Raw genomic sequence first — 17,966 nt, 5'->3', positions numbered from 1 at the left:
AGCAGAGCATGAAGAGAGTTGCCCACCCACCCGCCCATTTTTGGTCATATAGGGAATGCTGGTGTATATGTGTTTGTTGTCGTTCTTGTTGTCTGTGTTTTGCTTTTCTTGCAGGTTTTGGTGATGAGGGTCGTCATAGCAGCTGTAGTGGCGGTGTCTTTTGGTCTTTGATGGGGCAAAAGAAAACAGATGATGGAAGTGTGGGGGGGGGGGAGCTCATAGGTATATGGGCCCCCTTTTGGTGTATCCCAGCGAAAGGGTAGGCTGGAATACGGGATTTGGTGGCACTGCAGGAAAGGTGGTCTGATAAACGGCCGGAGGCCTGGTATGGTAACTGTGGTCCCGCAGTGTAATGGTGGAGAGTGTTAAGTTTAAAAAGGTTGAACGTGGTACCATCAAAGACCAACTGACTGGGAGTTTTCAAATTGCCATTGCTAAACAGTGGTTATATATATATATTTAATAAAGTTATTTAAGTTATTGGTTGAAGAGTTGTTAATAAAAGGCTGCTATGGCCATTTATACTCCAAAACTCCTGTGTGGCCTATTTATTGGGAGAGGGGGGGGGGAGTTATATGGAGTTAAAAGGTAACAGGGAAAAATGAGAAGGTGAAGAGGTAAAGGTAAAGCCAAGGGTAAAAAGTACGGAGAGGTTATGTCCCGAATGCATTGGTCATGAACCCCAGCAAATCCACCTCTGCCTCCACTGTTGCCACAAATAGATATTTTTTAAATGCTTTAAATTTGGGTAGAAGAAAGGCAGGTACTGCCCAGGGGACTACATTTATTAAATTAGCACTACTATTTTCTGCAATCCCACTGCATCTACTGGTTAAGACTGATACAATGCTGTAATATTGTATGCAATCTTTGCATCCAATATAGCTAGAAGCTAAATAGGGTAAGGCCAGAATGAAGAGTTGACTGGCCATCTACTTCTTTGTTCTGTGATATTGGCTGGTGGTAAGACATGTAAGGAATACAAAAATGCAGAACACTTAGAAGGTTTTCCTTTTTTTATGTCTAAAAGTTTATTGTTTACCTGGTGTTTCATTTGAATAAAATGTAACATTCACAGATGCCTGGTTTTTGATGGTCTATGGTCAGTTTTGGAGGCTAACTAATTAGGAGATCAGGCTTTGTTTAAGTACATGCTAGTAAAAATAGTTTTCTGTTGGATTTAATCCTTCATATTTATGAAATTCAGAAAGTAAAACCTAAGCTAACCAATGCTTTATAACTAAGGATATAATATTGGACTGAGAATGAATGTTCAGCTATACAGTGTTTTGCACCTGTTTCATGGTAGAACAGCAGTCTCCCACTTTTTTGGTGCCAGGGGCAGGTATTATGCAGTACATTTTTCCAGGGACTGGGGGGGGGATGTTTGTGTCGCGGGGAGTGGGTAGTTGTGGTTGGTAGCGATGGAGGCTGGGTGGTATTGTTGCAGTATTTAACAATAATGATCTGTAAAACACAGAAATTGTGATCTGTAAAACACAGAAATTATTGTTAAATACTGCAACAATACCAGTGTTTTACAGATCACTAGCAGAGAGGCTTGACTGCACAGAGACTCCTATGGAAACACTATCAGTAAGTGTATTGCTGCACAGAGCTCACTGAGAACCTCAGATCACCAGGCTCCTGCATCCATGTGTTTGTTGTGCCCCTGGGCATCAGAAGGAGGAGAGCAGCCACCACTTATTGACAGGGGGCAGAGCATCACTCACTCGCCCAACACTTACCCTTTGCTGTATGGCAATTGAATATAATAGCCCTTCATTGTGGCCACACTGAGTGGAAGGTATGGAGTGGCCTGGCTGCAGGGTGTCTCCTACATGTTCCATTATGAGATCTCTGTGCACTGCTGTTGTATTGCCAGACCCACCACTAGAGGTCCAGGGTTGACACTGGTGATTTGGTCTCCACCACCATTATGGGGAAGAGCGACTCTCATGGAGGGGAAGAAACCAGAAAGTGTTTTGATCTGCATTGTGATTTGCCAACTCCCCACCCCGTGGCCCGGCCCCCAACAGGTCATGGACCAGCTCTGGATGTATATCCTACTCCCTAGCTTATTTCTAACAGCATCAAGTCTTAGAAATTATATTGACATCCTGCATGGTCTAATTAAGCAAAACCAATCAAATTGGTGCTTTGCAGCTAAAGCCTCATACACACTATAAGAAAATTGGGTGAACATTTTCATCCGGGGAAAGATCGTATGATTTTCTGATAGTGTGTGCGCAACTTTTGACAGCCTATTCCGAAAAGGGACAAACTCCAAAATTTGTCTCATATGGGAACAGAATGAATGATTTTCATTTAATGTGTACAGTTTTCCTATGATTTTCATATGAGAAAAAAAATCAGAAACGAAAGAATGAACATGATGAGAAACAATAAACAAAAAAGAAACCTTTGTCATACGAGAATTTTCGTACATTATTTCTTTCCTTGTTCTGACTTGCTGTGAAACAAAGTGGAAAATCGGACAATCGTTTCCTGATTTTTTTATAGTGTGTACCCCACTTAAGTGCAGTCACCATGCAGATGCAGAGCTGTGAAGATAACAGATTGCTGCAAATCTCAATCATAAAACTCTTTAATTCTTACCTTGCTGCAGTGATAAGTAGCATTGGCAGCACAGATTAGGTTATTGTTGGGCCAGCCATCCAAATCAGAGTCTTCTCCACAAATGATGCCGTCACCTGCATAGCCTGTTCGACATTCACATTTGAAAGATGGTTCGCTGAAGTGGCCAATATAAATACATTCTGCAGACTTGTGGCAGTTGTGAGACTTGTCTTTGCATGGATTTATTGGCTCACATACCTGAATAAAGATTTTGATAAAATGTTTTAAATCACAAATTAATTAAGTATATATTATAAAAAGCATTAGTGACAATATAAAGAAACACAAAATAGGGTCTGGGTTGCAAGTAAAGACTAATGAAGCATGTCTTTATAATAGATCACTATTTTACATGTTCTTTACTTGTACTAAGAGAAGCTAAAAGGTAAGAAAAATAGAAATGAACAAGGAAACTAGAGGAGAAGAGCAGGGGAAGGGAAATTATAATGAGCAATAGTTAAGTTATTAACTGTCAAGCTACTTGATAACTTTATAGAAGCATTTTTAACGGAAATATTCTTTCTTCCACAGTTTTTTTCTGTAAAAACTGACAGAAGACAATTATTGAAATTTTCTACATTCCAGTCTCATCCACTAGAAAAGGGTCTTTTTGCCCGTGCATTCCACTGCTGACCTGTCACTCTTGATAGCAGCTATGTATAATCTGATATTGTTTTGACAGATGTTTTTTATTAGAATTCCTTGAAGGATTTTTAAAACAGAGTGTGGAGATTAATGACCAAGTGTCAGCTACCTTCAACAAGTCAATCTGACCTCATAAGATAAGCCTTTCTCCTTCTTACCCATGCTTTCCCCAATGGTTAGTAATGGGGAAACAAGAAGATTTTCTTACCAGCCATTCATTAGGTCATGTGTCCCAATCTGTCACGACTGACTAAGTATCTTGTAGACAGATTGCCCTTTGACCTCCTACTTTAAAAAAATGTTTACATTTAAGGCTTACTCACTTGCTTGTCTTTCTGTGCAACTTCTAATCCGACACCGAATGGTTGGTTGCCTTTGTAACGAGGTGGGCAAGGAAGGCATTGATAGCCAGGATCTGTGTTCACACATCGATGGACACCACCCAGGCGGAAGCAAGCATCCATAACCAATGTACACTATCAATAAAGAAGAAACAATAGACTTTTGTTACTGGCAAGCATATAGTAAATACAATAAACCATTAGTTGCACTAATGATGTTTGCTTTATAGGCCAAGTGACAACAGAGGAGTCACTTTAACAATTACATTTCTTTTTTCTCCATGTCTTTAAACTTCTATGTATCGTTAGTGGGAAAAAGGTAAAAACAGAAAGCAATATTGAATTAAAGGGTGTTGTAAACCGTCATGTTTTTTCACCTTAAGGCATCTATGCATTAAGGTGAAAAAACACCTGGCAGTGACCAGCCCCCTAAGCACCCCATTTTACTTAGCTGAGCCCCTTCATTCACTCGGCGGAGATGGACTCTCCCTCTCTCCACAGGGTCCTAGCTCTTGATTGGATAGATTGATAGCAGTGCAGCTTTTGGCTCCCGCTGCTGTCAATCAAATCCATTGATGCAGGCACCGGGGGCGGGCTGAGCCCGGTATTTGTGTCTATGGATGCAAATGCTGGACTCGGGGGTGCTCTCGCAAGGTAACCCCCTCGGGAGAGCGCTTCTCCTAGGAGGTTATCTGATGCGGGAGGAGCATTGAGCGCCGCCGGGTGACCCCAGAAGAGGACAATCGGGGCCACTCTGTGCAAAACAAGCTGCACAGTGGAGGTAAGTATGATATGTTTGTTATTTATAAAAAAATTAGGGTTTACAATCACTGACATTATTACTATCACAGGACAAAAAGCAGTTAACACAAAGAGGTAATCAAAAGGCAACAAACAACATGCCAGAAAGTTACTGCTTCTGTATTTATCCATTCAAAATATTATTGTGGATACATTGCAGATTAGAAACAGAGGTTTACAGGAAGTGGCTTGGACAACATAAATTCAGATGTGGGACAACCCTATTTTTACCTTGACTTAGACACTAACAAACAAATTGCAGGAAAATGCAAAGAAAAATCAAGTATTTTAAATGCTAACTTTAAGGATGTCTTTTCATTTTTTAATTCACTTACAATGTGCCTTTGAGATGGCTAGACAATTTGACTACTTTGGAAAGAGTACATTCTCTCTAGCACATTCCTCTCCCTCTTCGCAAGCCATAGCCCTCTTCTCTTTTTGGAAGGTCTAAATACAGTCTGTGGTGGCCCAGAATCTCTGCCCCTCCCTTCACCTACATGCATTAACTTTTATTTAGCTGCTGGTGGAGGAGCAAAGACAAAATATTATATATGTAGCTGCCATGGAAAGAAGAGAAGGTCTGCTTGGGAATGCTAACATCACATCAAGTTGACAGTGCTCAGCAGTAGTCTCAAGGCTTTTAAAGGCCTACACAAGAGAGGCTTTTACAGGTAAATAACATGCCTAAAATATCATACAATTTGATGGGAAGATTGTTGTTGACATGAATGGTTTTGTCTAACAAAGAGATAAAGTAAAGAATGCAGTATTATAGGATATAGCTGAATGACCCTGTATCAAAAAAAAATATCTCCAATACAGTGCTGAAATGGAGTTGGAGTATTTGGACATTTTGTATGGAATGTTATACTGTATATATAATCCTAATGGTTAGAACAGTGGGAGATGATTTTGTGCCATCAGGAGATGTAAAGTCTTCATCAAGTCTTAACATAGTCCCCCCTAGTGCCCTTTTATTAACATTTACTGCTCAAGGCTTTTTCGCCCCAAAACACGTTGGCTGTATTTGATGTTCTTAACCATTACCAGACACCTCTTAGTACACGATCAAGGTGGAGGGAAGGCATCTGCATTCCTCCAAGCTTCAATAGTGGTGTTAACCATAGAAACACTGAAATTGTAATATTTCCTCCCTATTTAAGGGCTAATAAAAACTTTTTTTTTATTGCCACATGGCAGATGCTGCCTTTCCATTACAGACCACAGTTTATCAATGTCAGTAGACCACCAGTACCTAACTTGATCTAAAAGAGTTACCTGGTAACAATGATATAGGCTGGGAAGTCCAATTCCTACAGGGTATTCATACTAACAAATAACAGCAAATTATCTTCTGTGTTTTTTGTAGTGCCATACATACTGATTAAGATACTTCTGAGCGAGGAAAACAAATTACTTGGAAAGTGGCATTGGTAAAGTATGGAAAGTACAAAGAAATTTTCATAGGATAAGCATTTAAAGCCACAATTCTGCCCTCTAAGGGCATTTCATATGGGCATTTGAATACCAAATATTACATTGCTTGCAGTTCCCTTGAGTTGAGATATAGAAATTGGTATTTTTTTTTGTAAGAATTCAATCCTAATATTTCAGATGTCATTTCATGAACTGTTTCATATGAAACATTGTTAAAACTAATTGGAGTGGTTTGAATGTTTGGAAACAATACAGTAGGGTTAGAAACTATCAAACTAATGGTGTCAGCATACAGCCCTATTTTATTCTCTTCCATCGAATTCCTCTAATAATTGGATGTATGTTTGTGAAGATAATGGACATGCCTGTCCTGTTCCAGTAGAAACAATATTGACATTTGATATATAATTTGGTTATTGCTTTCTGGGAGTGGCATTTTTTTTACTAGCCATCAGCAAAGCAGGCACATTTTTGGATATGTTCTGAGCTTTACATTGTTATATATTTTCCTTTATACTCTACCTCATCTAGATCCTCGCAAAAAGTCCCATTGCCAATGTAACCAACTGGACAAGCTCCACATGACCAGGATCCATCAGGGTAGCTATTGCATTCACTTCCAGGAAAGCAAGGATTTGATAGGCACCCATCTGTAAAAACATAATATAATATCAGCTGTAGCAAAAAACAAACAGTTGTCAGTTGGGCTGTCTTTCTAATAGACCTGATGGGCTGCCCAACAGTCAACTGAAGGAGCTCCCAATCTGACAATGTTGCTGCCAAATGTGAGGCTGTATTGTTCATTTCCAGCTTGCCACAGAAAGTACTGCTGCTGGCAGGAGCTTCAGGTTATAAACTTTGTAAAAAGTTTATAAAAAAGATTTGTTTAAAGTGGTTGTTAAGCCAGTCTGCCTTATTTTATATTATCCCCACTGTGTCCTAATCTTGTGTCACCCTATGTGTGTGATTTATAATAAAAAAATTGATTATACCTCATTTCAGATCAACGCTCACATGACCGGCCAGCTCTCTCCTTGCCCAACATCTGCAGCGGGCAGGGCTGAGATTCCACCGCTGACGTCAGTCGGGACGATAGGAGAAGAGGAGGAGAGAGCTGTTCAGTCACATGAGTGCCAGTTGCTGCTCTAAAATTAGGTATAATCAGCATTTATTTTATGAATTACACACATGGGGGACACAGGATTAGGACACAGATTGGATAATATGAAAATATTCCTGTTATTTCAGCAGCAAGAGGGGCAGGCACTGTCACGAGCTGACAGGTAGGGAAGGGAGCAGGGAGAGCATAGAGGAGAGCAGACAGGACACAGTGGCTGATGGGGGCATGTAAACTGACCACTGTGTCAGGGCTCAGCAGCCGTGATAACCTGTGGTCAGTTTACAGAGGGGAGGGTAGAAACTGTCAGGATCAGCCAAATATCTCAGGTGATACAGGGGGCCAAATTTCACAGCACAAGCACTGTGCTGTATAACATGCGTTAAAGGGCCAGGATCTATATATTTTTTAAGGTAACAAGCTCTTTAAGGAAACTGTATACAGTGAGGCATACTGAAAAATACATTGAGTCCCCATTCACATCAGAACATGGTGTTGGAAATTCACATCATGTGCGCATATCCTACAATGCATTCAAAATGCACCGCAGTTTCGACCTGCAGTGGGTGTAAATGTTAATTTAATGAGACCCCAAATGCAGATCGCAAATGCAGAGAGTTTGCCTTCACCAGACTGCATGGCACAAAAGTACTGAATGAATGAATTAATTCCAGTTGCAGGATGTTTCCAAAAGTACAATTTGAACCAGTTCAAAATGAATGAGCTCAAATCGCACTGCATTGAACAAAATGTGACTCGCACAAGAACGTGCTGCTCATTCCTGTGTGATTCCTAGTGTGAACTATCCCTAAGGGTTTATTTACATTTTAAGGGAAAAATGCAGTAGATACTGTTACTACAGTGCTTTAATATGTTAGCTAGCAGCCAGGAAGTAACATTTAAATAACTATTGTAAAATGTGTACTGTGAAATCCAACTGCTTGCTTGTGGTAACTACTAGGGACTATTCAACATGCCCTGGGTTCCATTGAAGCAGGGTTCTGTGAAGTTCAGATGCAGAACCCAAACTCCTTCTAAATCAACGGGAGCCGAGTCTGTCAAATGTAAATGGCCATTTTATGGGCTAATAGGCAAAGGGTTGTCAGAAAAATAGTAAATGTCCCCTTTACTGTAGCACAGCCTACAGCAAGAATGAAAAAAAATGTGTATTGTTTCCTCCCCAGGAAGTAGATTTTAAGGGAATCCTCACACAAAAAACAAAAATAGTGTGAGGTTATCCTAAAAAATCCATACCAGCTCCTTAATTTGAACATGAAACCTAGCTGATCAGGAAAGGTGGAGGTGGGGCGATGAGCAAGAACCATGCCAGACAACTTGCCATAAATATGGGGGGGGATGATGGGGGCGAAGGTTTCTTCCCCACAGGTGGGCTTATCAGAATATGGAAGCCCCCTGTAAAAATAAGGGGGCCCCAGATACCACCCTTTAAGTGAATGAGGGGTGCCTCTACTCATTTAAAAATTATGAACAAGTAGCTTAGAAATAATGACCCACAAAGAACCACTGACAGTGGTAGAGATATATATGATGCCAAATGGGCAAAAATGTGGGCGTTCACCCGAACAGCCAAAGTTCAGTTCAGTTCAAACCATCAGCTCATCCCTAGCAACTGCATATACAGCAGTTGATCAGATCTACAGTCTTAGGTTCACAGGCATGTTTGGAGCTGTTTTGGGAGCTGGATGCTTTTGAGGGTATTTTCTTTGACCTTACCAATCATGTTTACTTTAAAGTAACATAATAAAAAGCAATTCAACACAAACAAAATGGGCCATTTTGATTGAAACGGTACACACTAGGGGTTTGGTTTTCTGAAGGCAAATAAGCTGTTCACTTTGAAAGGGGCTTTTCCTTTAGCTTAGTGAATGTGGTGAAGCTCTACTGACTCCCATCATTCAAACATTTATAAGCAAAAATACTTGCATGCAATTAAGTATATTTTGTAAGGTGAATTGTCACCAAAATCACTGATCTAAGGGAACATTTCCATTTCCTTACAAGATGAAAAGATTATTTGCCTTTAGTAAAGCAACCCCTAAGCTTTTACTATCAGAGACAATAGTAGCTTGGCTACTTTAGCAATTGTAGAGGTGGGCAAAAAATCTCCCCAGCTGTAAAGACCCCATGGAGAATTTAGTCCACATCCTCCATCTGAAAAAGGAAAGATCCATTTTGACTATTGTTTTAAGTTTTAACTGTAGTAGTTGTGTCTGTAATAAGCCTGTAGTCTGTAACTTCCCTAGCTACCTTACAATAACGTGTATGACTTGCCCATATTTCTACATTCTGTATCACAGAATTTGTATTGTTTCAATTTGAATGCCTCTCATATAGGCTATATATGCCATCAGTGTGTAAGATTTTTCATGTATTTAAGTGTTGTTTAACATTGTAGCTAGGAAATATAAAGTTTCTACCCTGAAGCAGTATTTTTATGCACTTCCTTGTCGGATTTTCGTAAAGTAAATTTACAGTCACTATATTTGACATTCCCAGTAGGCCAAACTCTTAAAACCAGCTGATGATTTTTCAGGAAATGCATTGAAGCCTACTATAATGTTCACACTCTGGCATTCATTGCTACAAACATGTTGTTTCTGAGACTGGAATTTATAAAAGCAGATGTTCTGCTGCTGTTACAAAACAGCAAAATTTCAGAAACTCACAAAAAATCAGCTTGAGTTATTTGTCATCACAGGTTCTATTTTTTACGACAGAATATCACAGTAAAATATGTGTTGCATCAGATACAATGCCTAAGAGCAACAAATGGCATATGCTATCTACCCTAGCTAAAAAACAACAACTAGAAGGTGATCTCAAATTAACATAGGCTGTTTTTCTCCTGATAGGACAATGATGGTTAAATAGCTTACCAATTGGACAATCCTGCTTATTACACATTTCCTTCTCTTTTGTATCACCACCACATTTCTTCCCTCCATATTGTGGCTTAGGGTTATTACAAATACGGGACCTCTCTCGCAGACCTCCTCCGCAGGTAACACTGCAGCTAGACCATGGTGACCAAGGACCCCATTTACCATTAACTGAAAAAATAAATGAAAAACAGTATATTTTTAACCTACTGTGTTTTATCTATGGCTTGGCTATAATGATAATATATATAACAAAATTTGATCAGATTAGCCAAAACGTTCACATTCCTTTTCATTGCACAGCAAAATAACCTTTGTCTTACACTTTACATACATTGTAGAAGACTTTGCAGAATACGAATTACATAAGTGCAATTATGCAAAGGCCTCCTTGTGTTTGTGGTTTGGACTTTGTCTTAAGGACACCGAGGTAGCAAACAATACAGATCCAGCTGGCTGGAACATTTCAGGCATTTAAAATTTCACTGTTCTTTCCTGCATAAACAAATCATTATTCTCTGCCTGTGGGGAGATTGCCCGTCAAGTGGATATGCATGTTGAGTGAAAAAGGAATCTTCCAACCTTTCTTTAGCTTTTCAAAAGGTCTGATCTTTCTAACATCTGTATATGACCAACTTCACTACTTTTATTCACTTTGCTATTTTCCTAAAAACTCAATGGCTTCTGCATGACAGATGCATCTCAAATACGTGCAAACATCCATGTACACTGGCTTAAAAAAAGGAACAATAGACATTGTCTGAAGGCCAGAAAAAAATCCACCAGTTTATGGGTCTTAACCCAGTGCTTTATAACAAGGAACCTATTATTTAAAATATGATATTGTTCTAAAAACATACTTGGACATGGCACCCCTTCACATTCTTTTGTTTCCCGTCCAAATCCAGTGCAGTTCTTTCCCCCTAACTGGGGCTTGGGGGAATTACATAGACGAATACGGGTGATGTTGCCGATTCCACATGTCACAGAACAGGCTGACCATGGGGACCAATGACTCCAAGCACCATCTTGACGTACTTTAAAAACAACAGAAAATTGTGTTATTTTATTACACAGTCACATGCCACTCATGACTACTATCATTAAACACTTACTGCGGTGGTCACATTTCCCAGGGTTGCATGTTCTAGTTTGGATTGAGGAGCCAACACATGTACTGCTGGTAGCATCACATGATCTTCCACGTTGTTGGGTTCCAGGACCACAGGTTACAGAGCATTCTGTCCATTCAGACCATGGAGACCAACCAGCTTCGTTATCTAATGCTGGAAGACAAGAATGCATGAAAGAAGTATTATATTTTATAATCGTACCACAGAAAAATAATATCTTGGCAAAGAGCAAAATATGTATAGAAATCTGTCTCCTAAAAGAGAAATATGTCACTTACGGAAACAGACAGGACAACACTCTCCTTCAATAAAAGTTGGGCTGTCACAATGCACAGTTGGACACGTAATCTGATGACAAACTGTTTTTGAGCTCTGTGTAGAGAGTGAAAATCACATGTTTGAGAAGGCTTCACAGTTTTTAGTGCTTTAAATAAAGAAATACCATTCGGATATCAATCCTTGAATTGTATCTACAGACAAAAATGTTAAGACACATGTTCCAGGGACAGCTATGGAGAAAATTTCCTTCACTTTGGAGAGAGTTTCTTTCACTACCTAATGTGTCTATGGTAAAGTAAGTGAAAATAAATTCCTGGGACCCAGAAAACAAAAAAAAAAATGTAATTGAAAATTCCTAGGTGATTTTAACCCTACAAAAAACAAAAAAGCAAAAAAAAAAAACTGGCTTTAAGGAAAAAAAATCATTTTTTGTAAAGAGCAGATTCTGTTCTAATACCCTGAGTAACCTGTTTCACTATCAAACGGAAGGACAGATACACTGTAATTGTATTTTGTGTCATAGTTACCTGACAGGTGCATTTGGTACAACTGTCTACAATCCAGTCTTCATTATCAGCAAAGACACGTCCATCCTGCCAGCACACTGATTGGTTTTTTAGAGTTTTGTTTGGCCCAATTAGTTCCCATAACTCCTGGTTTTCTTCAGACTGAAATGAATTGCAAATTAAGGGTAGTATTAATATTGTCTTCTACTTAAAAACTATATAGCAGAATTAAAACTTTAAATTCAGGCATTTGAAAAGAAAATGTACAGTTTTTCAATGTCATAATGGTAGAATAAATATTTTAATAAGACAGATCAACAATCGCTAAACTTTTTGCAAACTGCCTGATAGCCTTGCCAAAGTATATAAATGCCTCAAATTTTCATGAATTCCTACATACATTCTCCAATATCATTATGCTTTGCACCTATTCATTGTGCACTGTACAATGGTATTGCAAGGGCAGCCCAAAACATCGTCTTCTGGGGTTCCCCACCAGTGATCTTCACTCCTCCTCTTTTGTGTTTTACCCATAGCAAGCACTTCCTATTGGGGCAGACATGTGGGCTTGATCCTAAGCCGGCTGTGTGTGTCCATTGACACACGCAGCTCAGCTTGGGTTCTGCTCCCCACTCTCTACTCACAGGATTTGGCTGACAGCAGGAGGAGCCAATGGCTCTCAGCCAAGCTTGTGAGAGTGGGGAGAGAGGAGAGAAGACCAAAAGACAGGCACTTGGCTGATACAGGATTCAAGTAAGTATTTGGGTGGGAGGGAAGGGTATAGCAATGGGGAAACCATTTTTTACTTTAATGCAGGGAATGCATTAAAGGTAAAACACGTTTTACCTTTAGAACCACTTTAAATCTACACTCTGTACTGCAAACCCTCTTACTGTAAATACAGTATATCATTATAATTATATATATATATATATATATATATATATATATATATATATATATATATATAAAATGGAGCACCACCCCTGATATATATATATATATATATATATATATCAGGGGTGGTGCATCCATTAAGGGCGCACGTTTGCTACCCCCTCTAACCATGCCCTATTTGGTTAATGGATAGATTCGTGCATAGCATGAATCTATCCAGGACCTCTGTGGCCACCCCTTAGTCATGCGTCCGGTCCGGTTTCAGGATCTCGGGCTCATGAATTACAGCAGCGAGGGTGTTTTTTTGAAGCACCTGATTAAAGCCGTGGGCTCCAATAGGCTTCAAAATAGGGTGGACTTGGAGTGCAGAGTGTTGCGCTCGGAGCCTACCCAGGTGTGTTAGAAAATCAAATGAATATTCGCTTTTCTAACACTGAATCGTCACTCCGCCAATCAGGAAGCATAGGTCTGATACAGATTTCCCAATTGGCTGAAAGGCCAGGGGATCCTATTGGATACCTAGGAGGAGGAGGGGGGATGCATGACAGAAGGCGCTGTCATCCACACCACAGGAGGAGGAAGAAAGCCTGCTTCCTAGATGGAGTAAGTGCAGGGCTTTGATGTCCTTGGTTGTCCTCCTGAGGGAGGGGGTTTCCGCCACCGACTGACCGGGGCAGGGGGGTGTGGCATCAGACAGCCAGAAAAAAAACCAGCCGTCACTGATATATATATATATATATATATATATATATATATATATATATATATATATATATATTCAGTTTCTGTGAATAATTTAATATATATTTATATATAATTTGTATAAATTGAATGAGAACCTATATTTACCACTTTTTGAAGGTTGTCGAGCAGGTTATTGACAACAACACGCAGTCCAGATAGTTCAGTAAACATAGTGCTTAACTCATCACAGGATCTGTCACAGAAGTCTATCTGTCTATCTTCTTTCTTTCCAACATATTCAGTGAGGGGGGAGAGGTGGATCATTTCTGTTTTTTCGCTGATGGCATTGTCACCTAAGAAGATAAAAGGTTTTTAAGAACCTGAAGTTCAAAGTGGTTTTCAATGTTTAACAAGGCAGCTAACTGCCAGGGGTTGTAAGTGCAGAGTTATCTGTCGACCTGCATTAGTCTACAATTCAAGGGGTTTCCACTTTCTTGTTTAAAGTGGAAAACCACTGCAATAATAAATGATGTAGAATTAGAGAAGAAGTGCCTGACATGCAAGGAACAAATCAATTGTTCTCAGTAGGGTACATTATTGTTTATATCTACTGAAACGTTTATGGAGGACCCTAGTTTAAATCCAGCAGTTATACTGAGAGCTACACTATGCCTATACTGAGAGCTACACTACCTTCACACCGGTGCGATTTGTCATGTGATTTGACAGTTCCAAGTCTCAAGGCAAGTTACGCCCCATTGCTGGCAATGGAACCGTTCAAATCGCCGTGACTCATATCGCAGCAACTTTGAAAATGTTTCCTGCATTACTTTTTTCTGATTTCATTGCGAATTGAATACACTTCTGCTAAATGAAGTTGCATGCCTCAATGAAATCAGAGGTGCAAATCACACACTGATGTGTGGTTTTGAAATAGCACTTTCAAAGCCACACCAGTGTGAACCAGGGCTAAATTGCATTTGGATCCAGGAATTAAATTACAATTCTAACTGTAATTGTAAAAATAAATCCCCTTACTCTGCTAGCAGTTTGTTTCTAATCCTGGTTTGGTGAACAGTAACGGTGAACTGTTTATTATTCCAGCAGAAAAAATATACGATATGCAGAGGAATAGCAGTAATGAGGACCTAGAGAGCAGGGTATCAGATTGGAACCTAATAAACCACGAGAATGTGTTAGCCCTTGTACACACGGTCGGATATTCTGACAACCAAATCCGTCGGATTTTGTCCGAAACTGTTGCATACACACGGTCGGACAAAGTTGTCGGAAAATCCAACGTGATGACGTTATTTCGTTACGACGGGACTACGTTCACGCTAGTAGCCAATAGCTTTGGTGTAGGAATTTGATCTGAGCATGCATGGCACATTGTCCGATCGGAATTCTCTACACATGATCGGAGTATGTCCGATCGGAGCATTTTGTCTGAATATTTTACCAACAAGTTGGAAAACTTGGTCCGTTGGATACTCCGATGGAAACAGTCTGATGGAGACCACACGCAGTCGGAATATCCGACAAAACGGTCCGATCGGACACATTCCGTCGGAATCTCCGACCGTGTGTACAAGGGCTAACAGTTGGCAGCATGACATATGTGTTGTTCTGTGCCGTCCCTGGCAGACCTGTCGCCCTATGCCCAATTCAAAATGGGTCAGCAATGGCAGCCCACATAGCCCTTCAATAACATGTTTTCTTTTAATCTAATAAAGTAGGATGCAGTCACAATACAAAGTATACATATATATATTTTTTTTTAAACTTGACAATACACATAGAAATAATGACTTTTAAAATATATAACATTATGTGTCACTTATATTTCAATTACTCTTCTCACATGAAATAACAGAACAATTTGTTGCACACATTTCACAGTATTTAAAGTTCTGTTCTTCTAAACTGCTGGAATATATTACACGTCAGCTGTGTGGGAGAGTTGTCCTCAGCTGTTGTTTATTCCATAGTCACAGGCAAACAGTGAAGCAATAATGTACATAGCTGCTGATTGTCACAATTTATTCAGTGCTTGTGAGTTTTTAGTGGAAACAATTTTTATCTCAAATAGGCCTTGTTTAAATCTTCAAGAGTCGAGACTCTTATCAATTTTAGAGAAAGGACACACTACATAGATGACAATAAAGCTGAGCTATCCTAAATACATCTATACTTTTTATACACCACGGTATTGACCATCACCATTTTATTTAGCACAATGAAATGATGGTTTATTAGATATCAAATATGATATAGAATTTATGTATATTTCTGTAATGTGAGGTCTAATGTGCCATTTAGCCTCCTGAGCCTTGTAATGTAGGGGTGTATGATGTCTAAATGATTGGCATCTTCTTTTCTTATTTAATAGATGTAACTCAATAACTGTAGGAGTCATGAGATATGAATTAGTGTTAAAATCTTGAGATACATAAAGTCTAGTATTAGGTGAGACGTCAGACTCGCAGATTTGTATGGTCCACTAGACTGTTTACAATAGGAGCTCCTTAGGAATCTTTTTGAGGACTCTGGCTAGTGGTGATTTATGATACTTCTGCATTCCATCTAAAGTTGGCCATACACATTAAGATTCTTCTTATTTAGCCCATAGGCTAAAATACTCAATCCCCCCATCCATACTAAAAACATTGATGAATCTGCAGTGCTGACTACTGTATTTTGTATTTTTTTTTTGGTGGTGGATAGTCCTAACAATGTCACCCGCAAAATGTATTTTGGTCTACTCTGGAACCAACTAAAATTTGATCTGTGTATGGCCAGCTTATGTTTCCTATTCAATGAATATCTAGCAACGACATTAAATTTATATCTAATCTGTTTGTTACTGACTTGTGATTTCTAGGGAAAAATGAGGGTTAAACAGTTTTATCATTGCATAGCTGTTTATGGGATAAAGTTATGTATACAGATGAGACTTGAACCCAATTTAAAATAATTGCATGCCCTGATTAAAGAAGTGATATAACATATCAGGGATACTGGTGGAATCCTGGATTGGTTACACACAAGTAATATAATATATCAGGGACACTGGTAGAATTCTGGACTAGTTACACAAAAGTGATATAATATATCAGGGATACTGGTGGAATCCTGGACTGGTTACACACAAGTGATATCATATATCAGGGACACTGGTAGAATCCTGGACTGGTTACACAAAAGTGATATAATATATAAGGGTTACTGGTGGAATCCAGGACTGGTTACACAAAAGTGATATAATATATTAAGGATACTGGTGGAATCCTGGACTGGTTACACAAAAGTGATATAATATATTAGGGATACTGGTGGAATCCTGGACTGCTTACACAAAAGTGATATAATATATTAGGGATACTGGTGAAATCCTGGACTGGTTACACAAAAGTGATATAATATATCAATATTAGGGACACTGGTGGAATCCTGGTTACAGTGATATAATATATCAGGGATACTGGTAGAATCCTGGACTAGTTACACAAAAGTGATATCATATATCAGGGATATTGGTAGAATCCTGGACTGGTTACACAAAAGTGATATAATATATTAGGGATACATGTGGAATTCTGGACTGGTTACATAAAAGTGATATAATATATCAGGGACACTGGTGGAATCCTGGACTGGTTACACAAAAGTGATATAATATATCAGGGATACTGGTAGAATCCAGGATTGGTTACAAATAAAATTAATTAGAGTTTCTGAGCATCAGTTTCATATAGTAAAATATGATTCCTACATCATATGGATACTTTATGAAAAAGCCTTGGCAAATCTTTCCTTTATATGAGACAATTTTTGTTCAATCATATAAACAGGAACAAAAATGTATGATTATCTGCAAAAAATATTAGGTTCACTGAATTAACTGTATTTTCCTGAATAATGAATCAATGGATTCAGGTCTAGTCACTGACCATCATTACTGATGAGGCTTTACTGAAAAGAATATTTCCAGAACTCCCCATTCCTGGCTTTCAGACAGCCACGTAACCTCAGACAGAAATTAATAAAAAAGGAAACTTCACACAGACCATAATAACAAAGACAGAGGTACCAGACTACTAAGGTATTCACTATATAAACTATGTGTCCATATAAATATCCCAGCAACTGTATAGCTAAAAAAAAATGTGACATTCGGCATCACAAGCTCCTATACCTATACATCTTAGCAATTCTTTGTATATGATATAGTACAATCCGTGAAAGTATAAAGGCTGTGGTGGAAAACTGGGGAGAAGGGCACAGCTAATATGGGAAGAACAGGTGCTTTATGTTGCCTGTTGCAGTGGATGTTTAACCCCTTCCCGTCCAGACCTAGCATCTTTATACATCATTACGCTTGGTGAGTGGGAAGGATCAACAGATCACATGACCACTGTGATTGGCTGTCACAGTGATCACATGATCAAGACCTGGTACTGCCACCTCCTGATCATTAGTAGAGACCGAGAACCATTGAGAGCTTTGTCACTATGCCGATAGCACACAGTGAGTGCACTCTCAGCACACAAAGATCTGCCATTGTTGTGTGTGTGGCGTGTGGG

The 17,966-nt window shown here is 39.2% G+C and overlaps 1 protein-coding gene across 1 annotated transcript in view; it reads right to left on the bottom strand.

Moving 5' to 3' along the window:
• The window catches only part of THBS2 (thrombospondin 2), a 178,946-nt gene that overhangs the window by 75,494 nt on the left and 85,486 nt on the right, over positions 1 to 17,966 (bottom strand). Inside the window, exons 5-13 of the mRNA XM_077486312.1 lie at positions 13,546 to 13,733; positions 11,821 to 11,961; positions 11,293 to 11,386; positions 10,997 to 11,167; positions 10,742 to 10,918; positions 9,879 to 10,052; positions 6,387 to 6,514; positions 3,609 to 3,761; positions 2,620 to 2,838 (exon numbers count right to left, since the gene is read on the bottom strand). Of these exons, the coding sequence (XP_077342438.1) occupies positions 2,620 to 2,838; positions 3,609 to 3,761; positions 6,387 to 6,514; positions 9,879 to 10,052; positions 10,742 to 10,918; positions 10,997 to 11,167; positions 11,293 to 11,386; positions 11,821 to 11,961; positions 13,546 to 13,733 (1,445 nt within the window). The remainder of the gene's footprint in view (positions 1 to 2,619; positions 2,839 to 3,608; positions 3,762 to 6,386; positions 6,515 to 9,878; positions 10,053 to 10,741; positions 10,919 to 10,996; positions 11,168 to 11,292; positions 11,387 to 11,820; positions 11,962 to 13,545; positions 13,734 to 17,966) is intronic.

The sequence above is a fragment of the Lithobates pipiens genome, unplaced genomic scaffold (genome assembly GCF_037356315.1).
Source record: "Lithobates pipiens isolate NorthernLeopardFrog02 unplaced genomic scaffold, aLitPip1_a1.2 Scaffold_18, whole genome shotgun sequence".
Classification (NCBI taxonomy): domain Eukaryota; kingdom Metazoa; phylum Chordata; class Amphibia; order Anura; family Ranidae; genus Lithobates; species Lithobates pipiens.
The sequence above is the reverse complement of the archived record's forward strand: the minus strand, read 5'-3'. Positions and strand labels throughout refer to the sequence as shown.